Genomic DNA, 9,021 nt, shown 5'->3' on the forward strand with positions numbered 1-9,021 from the left:
TAAAAAAATTCATTTAAAATAATTTTACATTCACTTTGTCTATTTTTTATTTCCTGCTATATAAAATATTCTTTAGAGCTTTAGGTTAATCTTTTTTATATTTATCCTTTTTATAGCTTTTTTATAGCTATATTTTATGTAATGAAATGTTGAAAAAATTGAATAACAATAGTTATGTAGTTTTTATAATCATGTGAATATCCAATATAAATATTTATTACAGACAATCAAGTAAGTTGATTAAAAAAATAAATAAATTTGAACACTTACTTAAGAAAAAGAAAACAAAAAGTGTTTTTTTTTTATTTATTTATTGAGGCATTAATAACAAATTCACAAATATACCTAAATACTTTCAATAAAATCCTAAGTCAGAAAAATACACAAAGATAAAAAAAACCCACAATAAACAGCAGAAAAAATTTATATCAAACCTCATATTATTCTACTAAACAAGTTTATCAGCAAAAAGATTATAAATTAAATTTAGAAATAGGAATTGAAAATTTATCTATTTTTCACATGTATACTCCAATCTTCTAAAACTTCAATTGAAACGTCCAAAATTAAAGTCAACCAACAGCAGAATGGAAGATAGTGCTCAAAGCAGGAATGGTACTAAAGAACCTTTTTGATATATAATCTACAAGCGTTCCTTCAAGTAAATCCCTTCCTAAAAAAAAGTTAAGCTCTGAGTGTTTAAAATTTGCAGAGACCTATAGATCAACTAAAACAATGCCATAGGTTGTTAAAGAATATATATGAAGTTCCATTTTTAGGCCCTACAAGCTAAGGTCTTTTTACTGTAATTATGATAAGTAGTCAAGGTTTATCAACTTAGGCGTTTTATTATATAGGGCCCATAGTAAACTATTGCATGGACGGAAGAATACTATTTAGGAGAGGGGCAAAACTTTACTGCAGTACTGTATGACATCCAAATGCACACTACCAAATAACTGAATTTTATTTTGAAAGGTTGTTAGTTGTGCAGTGCATAATATGTTGACAGGATGTTATATATATTATAAAAGAAAGTACATTTAGGGTAAACTCTTTAGATAAGTTGCATTTACTTGGTTAAAATTCATTGAGAGTAAATCTTCTAAGGACTGTTAACAAAACCATGAAAAAGTCTTTTTTTTATATATAAAAAGCTTGGAAATTTATTGTAACAAAAAATTATTACTGACCAAATACAAAAACAATGCTGTTTTTTTTGTAATAACATAAACTTTTTATATGAAAAATGACATAATAAGGCATTTAAAATGATTAACTCACCATATTTGGTTAATTCTATTGGTGCAATATGTGTATTTATAACTCCAATAACTTAATGGTAAGGAATGAGGATATAGAAAATCCTTAAATTTAGTAAATTATTAAACATAAAATGTTATTTTGAATAGAAATGAGTGTAAATGAAATGAAAATGTGAGACATTGTACTGCAGATGTGATCTATATTCATTATGGATAGGATTTTCAGATCATAGAACTAATTTTTGTAACAGACGATTGAATATTTGCTGCATACAGAAAATAAATTAAGTTGATGCCAAAATGTGAGCAAAAGTTAAGCTAATTTAATGCTTGGTTTAACTTTAAGTTAAAGACAGTTAATTGAAAACGCTACAAACGATAGTCTTTTAATAATCCATAGCATTACCACATACAAAACACCTTTATATTAAAATGTTACAGACTGAAATCTAAATGTTGAATATGAGATACCTAAACACAGAAAACAACTATAATTCACTAAGTTCTGGGTATGCTTCCTAAAGCAATGACAAGCTCTTTAAACTTCTTCATTTTTCTAATTATTAACCCTAAACTTTTACTTTAATAAAATTTTTTAAATATAAACTAAACTTTTCCAAAACAAGAAAAAAAATACTTGAGCAATCCATTGGTTACTTGGGTCTTCAGATCGATAAGCACAAATTTCATGCTGTCCAGATATTGGACGACCATATTGATCAGCAGATGCATGCAGAAAGCTATTAAAATAATGATAAAAAAGAAGAAAATCTAACTGAAAAAGTTTAACAAGTTTGATTTTTCCACATGAAGACATATTATCTTATCTGTGAATTTATTTTATACAATTTAAAGATTGTAAACAAAACTATTACTAACAGTTATAGTTAAAAATATCATAAAATTAAATGGGAAGTTATAATTATATGGAAAATAGAAAACTTACCTTCCAGTATCACTATGTTTAAAACGAACTTTATCATTTCTGCCCCAATTTTTTCCACTACATTTGACTTCCCAATTATCTCCTAAACAAAAAGTTTTACAAAACTATATTGCAAAAATATTCATTTTTTTGAAAACATCTAAGTCTTTGTATCTTCAGCTTTAATGAAGAAGGGAGAAAATATAAACTAAATAGCAATACTAATTTAAAATAAAATTTAATCAGAAGCTTTTATGATTATTAACTATTTTGATGTACAGAAATTTTTGAATGATTTTTAATAAAAAAAACACGCTAAGAAAAAAAGGACTAAGAACAAGTTTTGCAAATAAAAAATGCAGCAAATGCAAAAAATATTATAAAATGTTAATCTTCAATTGATCAGCAGACAATTAAAAATATTTTGCTCATCTAACATAAAAAATGAAAAATTAGAAGAAAGTGACTTCAATATTTGCAGTTAACTTCATACTAATTGATTTGTTTATTATGTTTATCTTCTTGAAAAATCCATGCAAGTTCAACAAAATTAAAATAGAAACTTTAAAAATTAAAATAGAAACTTTAAAAATTTAAATTCATAGCACTTGAAGAGCTGAAACCTTACCAGTATCTCCTTGCCCATCTTCTCCAAATGCACTTACTTCTTGATTATGAGATATTGGACTTTGAAACAAATGGCTGTGTAAATTTCGCTTAGTTGCTAAATGTTGCAATCGTATTGTGTCTCCACATTTGACTACATGTCTATTTTAAATTAAAAGATCTACTTAAACTTTTAGGAATATTTTGTCAAACAAAAAATAATAGAATTAAAATACTTTCATCAACTAATCATTAATCAAAGTTGGAATAAAAATTTGAACAACCTACCCTTGCTTACAGCTATCTTGATGTTTTCCACGAACTTGCCAGTAGCTATTGTGATCATCAGAAGACTTTGATCCTGTAACAGACTAAAACAAAAGATTTTTTTTTTTTTTTTTATTAAAAATTTGACCAATTGCTCACATAAGAATGTTGAAAATAAAAAAATGTGCTGATTGGTTACAAACCTCAGAATTAAGAGATTTTATTTATATAAGACCAAAAAATTTAAAACAACACTTTAAAAAAATTTTTTACCTGTTGACCACTACTACCACCACCACCATATTTAACATCATGAGAATGAAGTCGAACACCTTGTCGTTGATTGAACAACTTTAGAACAGATCCACAAGTAACATATTGAAAGTCTGAGAAAAAGAACAACAACAAGAGATCAACCAGAGTTAATTTATTTGATGATAACTGTGATAAAATTGACTCTATACTTTGACTAGTTATAATAGATTAAAATTTGGTATATAAACTATAGGATATTTTGATTAGTAATCATTCATTCATTTTTTTTTTTTACACCAAAAAAGTTATCAAACTTGATCTAATAATATAAAAATCATAATTCACACTGAAGACTCCTAATCAGACTTCCATAATTTTTAAAATGACCTTTATAGCGTTGTTAATTTTAGAAACTTTATTTATATAGTTTATACCATTTTTGCACTCAACAGAGTTTAAAAATAACAATTTTGAGATAAACAGTATTGTAGATATCTTCATGAAATCTCTCAGCTTCATTCTTTTTAAATGTCTTTTTTTATAATAGATTGATGAGTAGTAAGTAAGCAGCGTCCTGTCTTTGTTTACCAAAATTTCTTCGGACTAAAAGGTACAACCACTTACATGCCGTAATCTTATTGGGTAACTTTTTTATTTAACCCTCATTTAACTAAAATAATAAATGTATAACGCTATTTAATTTCTAAGACTAAAACTATACAAAGTTAATTCAAAGTGTTTCATTTTTTTTTTAAGCTTCGTTGAAATGGGAACTAGCTACACCGAAGGTGTAATAAAAAACTAATATTGAGTGCTTCTTGAGAGTTTGCAAAAATGCGTAATATTTTATTTGGGACATGAATTTGTTAAGTTTTCTTAATAGCCTATTTGGTATCTATATATCAGGGGTTGTGCAACCTATCTAATTTTTGGCAATATAATTCACCAGTAATTATTTCTCATATAGGTCACAGATACTAAATTGTGCAATAAAACATGTCTGTATTGTGAGGGCGGTGTTTTTATTTTATTATCTTATTTATATGTATGTATTTGTAGTGGAGTATGATGATGGCGAGGGATAAGGAAAGGTTTGGGCTCTAGATTTATGTAGAAGGGGTATTTGGAAGGTCAGGATCGAGGTTAATGGTCTAGGGATTACTTGATTGGGAAAGGGCAAGGTTTGTGGATAGTTTGGTTAGGAATGGGTAAGGTTTATTCTAAAAGGTTAAAGTTGTGTTTGCCGTCCTCAGTATATTTTATTATATAACATATTTCAATAAACGTTCCATTAGTGTGTAATTGTTAGCACTCTTTTATTCATTAAGTTACAAAATACAAAAAATGGTCTCTTACTCTACTTGTAGTGCTTTTTTATTAAAAACGGCGAAATTTCTGCTTACTTTTCTTCAATCAAGTTTCCTTCTGATTTCTATTTATTTCTTTACTTCTCCTGTTTTATCAACAGTTTCAAGTTCTTCAATAATAAAAACTCTTTAAATAGTCTTTCTCTAAAAATTCTTCTTAAAAAATCTTTCTTTAAATCTCTGAATTTTTCTCTTCATTTATATAAGAAGAGGAGCTTTTATAGTTCTCCATTCTTATCTGTTTTATTGCTATATCTACTTATCAATAATTTACTTAACAGGTAAGTAAGTCTCAGCTTGTACGTCTTTTCTTAATGCGGTTTTTTAATTTTTTCTTCATTACGTTTTATCTTGTTATCGTTTACTTATATGGCAGGGTGAATAAGTCTCTGTATGTAACGCCTTTTAGTTGTTTATAACTTTTCTCCCTCCTATTATGCACTCACGCTCTGAGCTAGCCTGAAACAAGTATTCCACACTATGAATAATAGATTACTTATGGATACCCCTCATTTTTTCATATGTAAAGTTTTTTAAATAACCAAACATTCGGTAAACTGCACAACTGAATAAAATACTGTTTCTGAATTTTTATTTTTTATTTAAAAGTAAATGTGATGAGCTATTATATTTGGCAAAGTAAGCAGGGTAATTAGCCAATTGGTACTTGAAGCCTTATCTAAGCAGAATCTGCTGTAATTGTTTGATGCTACTGAATTAAGAGGGAGAGAAATGACAGAGGATTACTTACCGACGAGGCAATATTTCCCAAGGTTGCGAAGGTTTATAACCAACTTTTAACCATTGGTAATTTGATCATGTTCCTTTATTCTTAAAAGTTTAAAACTGTTTGCATGTTAAAAAAAAGTTTTGTGAAAATTCCAGCATTATTTTGAGATTTAAAAAGAATTATATCAGTACCCAAAATTTTATTGAAAAAAGAGAAGGTTTTCTGAATAGCTTTAAAAAAAGATATCCAAGATATTCTAAAGTAGACTAGCCTTAATATGGACTTATATCATACAGGTAAGAAACTTTTAAGAGACTAAAGGACATGTTTTAATTTGACCCGGGGGGAAAAAGACGAAGAATATACCCAGGTAATTGAGTAAAAACGCAACGGAGAAGATTGAAACATAAACAGCTAACTGAAATAAATGAACATTTTTGAGGGAATTTTTATGACTACAGAAGTTGAGTTTTCCTCAGCAACCAGTGTTGTAATTTGTTATTCTCTTATCACCCAGTCAGTTCTAAGTAATAAAAAAAACCACAATTAGCTGACTTAGATGTTTTGATTGCCTTACACTCCTGATATGTTCTGAGACATATCTAGAAGGTTTGGTTGAGATGTAACAGTCATTTCTTTGATTAAAATTCATCAGAAAAAATTGACCAGGATTTTTTCAAAAAACACAGAATTTTCTTTCGTTTGTCGTGTCTGAGGGTCTTCTTTCTCTCTGTCAGGAGTTGATTTCTTGTTCTGGCTCTTGACTTAGCTTTCAGGTCAAAATTGACAATATTTCTGATAGTGTCTTTAGCAGTGTTTGGAAGAACACGTTCCAAAAGGAACCGATTCCTGGAAAGCGTTCTTTCAAACAATGTTCTTTAGAAACCTTGAGCTCCTTAGCCATTTTTCTAATTGATCTCTCTGGTTTGTAAGCAATCTTGTTTCTGATTTTTCAAATCAGCTCAGGAGTTCTTACTTTACTCTTACTTTACGCTGTCTTTCAAAGGTTGTCCATATATTTCAAGATTACGTTTTATCTTGAAAGCAGTTAATTTTGAAACTTTTAAGATCCTGACAATGTCTACAAGTCGTTTTTGGGCTAACTTATTTTTACCTTGAAAATTCAATTTTGTGTACTAATCTAGTATCAATTATTTCATTTCTCAGTGAAATTTATATTGAGTTACAAAATTCAAATGAAAGATAAAATTAACGGACGATTTTAATTTTTCGTGAAATTTAAAAAAAGGTGCTCGATAGTTGTAGTCATTGAGAAAAATGATTCTGGTTCTAAGAGAGTTTTAGATGCGTTTAAGAGAAGACTGATATCAATGAAAAGCACTCTTGGTACCGAGATGAGATCTTGGTTCCACTAGCCGTTCTAGACCCTCATCTTTCTGATGTAGAGTAAAGGAGCATTGTAAAAACATTATTCTCTAAACCAGTTCCTTATCAGTTTCAAAATTCAGAAAAGTCAAACTTTTTCAGAATTCTGCGTATTAAACAATAAACACAATCAGGTCATTCTCGATTGCTTGGAGAGAACTACTCCTTCATCTTCAGTTTACAAAACCTGACCAAAATGGAGGACAAAATTCGGTTAAACACTTCGGCTTCTAGAGGTAATTGTTGACCAATTTTAAAAATTTTCCAAATTTATCAATAAGCTGGAAGTTGTTAATAACAACTCTAAAAAGGGTGTAAAGTTTAATTCAGAACATGTGAACAATTTTTAAAATGATCGACAGGAACCATTACTTTCTTTGCAGCATAGACGAGACCAGCTCTAAGGGGCAGCGACAAAGAAGAGTTTGGCCGCAAACATAAGTAAAAAACAGTAAAACAGAAAAAAGATAACATGATGTAAATCTCATTGTTTATTCAATATAAATATTGTGACGAGGTAGAAAAGTTACAAACAACTACTTAGAAAAGTCGTACACAGAGACATACCAAATATACCCGGAGTCGTACGCAGAGACTAATTGCCATATAAATAAATGATGAATGAGTGACCGTAAATAAAAAAATATATATAAAAGCTCAAAAAAAAAGAGGACATGAGATGAGGAGAAGGAGGAGGAGAAGAAAGATGAAGTAGGAGATGGTTTGAAGGAGATAAGAGTTTTATGAGATTTTATGATTAAAGATTATATTATTAAAAGAGTTTTAAGAATTATAAAGAAGATTATATGAGAAAAAGAGTTTTAAGAATTTTTAGAGATTATATGAGGAAAAGTTTTAAGAGATTTTAGAGAAATATTTATTGTAAGTATTTTATTTGCATTAAGATAATATTAAGATTACTTTACTTTATATGATACATTTGTTATTATTGAAAAGTCTGATGTTCCTACCGCGCTTTATCATACCTGCGTTACATCACACATATCACCTAAGAATAGTAAGAACACACACATAATTATCATACGAAATCCCCGCCCTCCCACTCACATCGCTGTCCCCACACTACCTCTGTCCAGCCACCAGCGTCACCATATCAGCATCACTCTCTGCGTCCCTTCTGCATCACTAGCATCGTCACATATTTAATCATGAAATAAAAAAAATAACAAAAATCCCCCGTCCTCGCATCCCTCCCGTCCTCGCAATATCAACAATATCCCCCGTCATCGCAATATCAACAATATATTTGCTTTTCTCTAGAAAATAAAAATCTTAAATTTCAAAAACATTAAAGTTGAAATTTAAATTTTTTATACTTATGATTAGTGTAAATGTATTTGTTTCTAAATAGAAATTCAAATTCGTCTTAGTTTTACATAGTAAGAAATTACGGCATTTACACTCGTCCTCTCTAATTAGGGGATATTTGTGTCTTATATTACCTATATAATCCTAATCTAATAGGCTCAGAGTGTATTGTTGAAAAAAAATCGCGACACTTCAACATTGGTTCCAATTATACTTGAATTGATAATTTCTGGTTGTATTTTCAGGAGTGATATGTGGGCAGCATATAATGGGTTGCAAGCTTCTCCATATTTACACGGCTCGCATATTTATACTCTCGACTTTGTAGCCAAAATGATGTTCATATCAATAAGGGGGCCAACTAATTGTGAAATAGTAGCTGGTCATTTATACGAAATTATTTGAATGCAGAGAATTTCCGAACATTGGTTTTTTACTTTTGGATCAGGTTGTAATGTAGCATATCCTGTTTGACTACTACCGCATTTAGCTTTCTCTGTGCATCGAACGTAGCATACATTATAATTCTTGCCTAAGATCTTGTAAATCAAAAACGGCTATTTTCATAACTAAACAAATTTACTAAGAACATTTTTTGGAAAGAACATTAGTGAATTCTATTTTTATTATTCGATGAAAGTTCTTCTTTTCAATTTCCTTTTTTCTTTAACAATAATAAAGAATTTTATTGAAAAAATGATTGTAAATTCTGTTATAAAATTGAAATATATTAGAAAGAATCGCATGTTTTGCAAGAGTAACAAGATTTTATATCTTGTTTGTCTGTCTGATTACACTCGAAAGAAGTTTATCGTCTCTAATAAACAAAAAAACCTTTTTTTGTAGTAAAAACCAGGCTGGCAATATTTTGCTCTTTAAAACAAAAATGTG

The 9,021-nt window shown here is 29.0% G+C and overlaps 1 protein-coding gene across 1 annotated transcript; it reads right to left on the minus strand.

The window, feature by feature from the left end:
• Nucleotides 1-294: 294 nt before the first annotated feature.
• Nucleotides 295-3,932, minus strand: LOC145184123 (stromal cell-derived factor 2-like protein 1). The gene is made up of 7 exons (XM_090092978.1): nucleotides 3,753-3,932; nucleotides 3,337-3,449; nucleotides 3,085-3,167; nucleotides 2,819-2,958; nucleotides 2,212-2,293; nucleotides 1,903-2,005; nucleotides 295-673 (listed from the first exon to the last, which is right to left on the minus strand). Exons 1-7 carry the CDS (start codon nucleotides 3,835-3,837, stop codon nucleotides 644-646), a joined length of 636 nt encoding a protein of 211 aa, XP_089949104.1. The 5' UTR covers nucleotides 3,838-3,932; the 3' UTR covers nucleotides 295-643.
• Nucleotides 3,933-9,021: the final 5,089 nt, after the last annotated feature.

This window comes from Hydra viridissima, unplaced genomic scaffold (genome assembly GCF_058129835.1).
Source record: "Hydra viridissima isolate aposymbiotic clone 2 unplaced genomic scaffold, HvirCarnegie_v1 scaffold_7, whole genome shotgun sequence".
NCBI classification, from domain to species: Eukaryota; Metazoa; Cnidaria; class Hydrozoa; order Anthoathecata; family Hydridae; genus Hydra; species Hydra viridissima.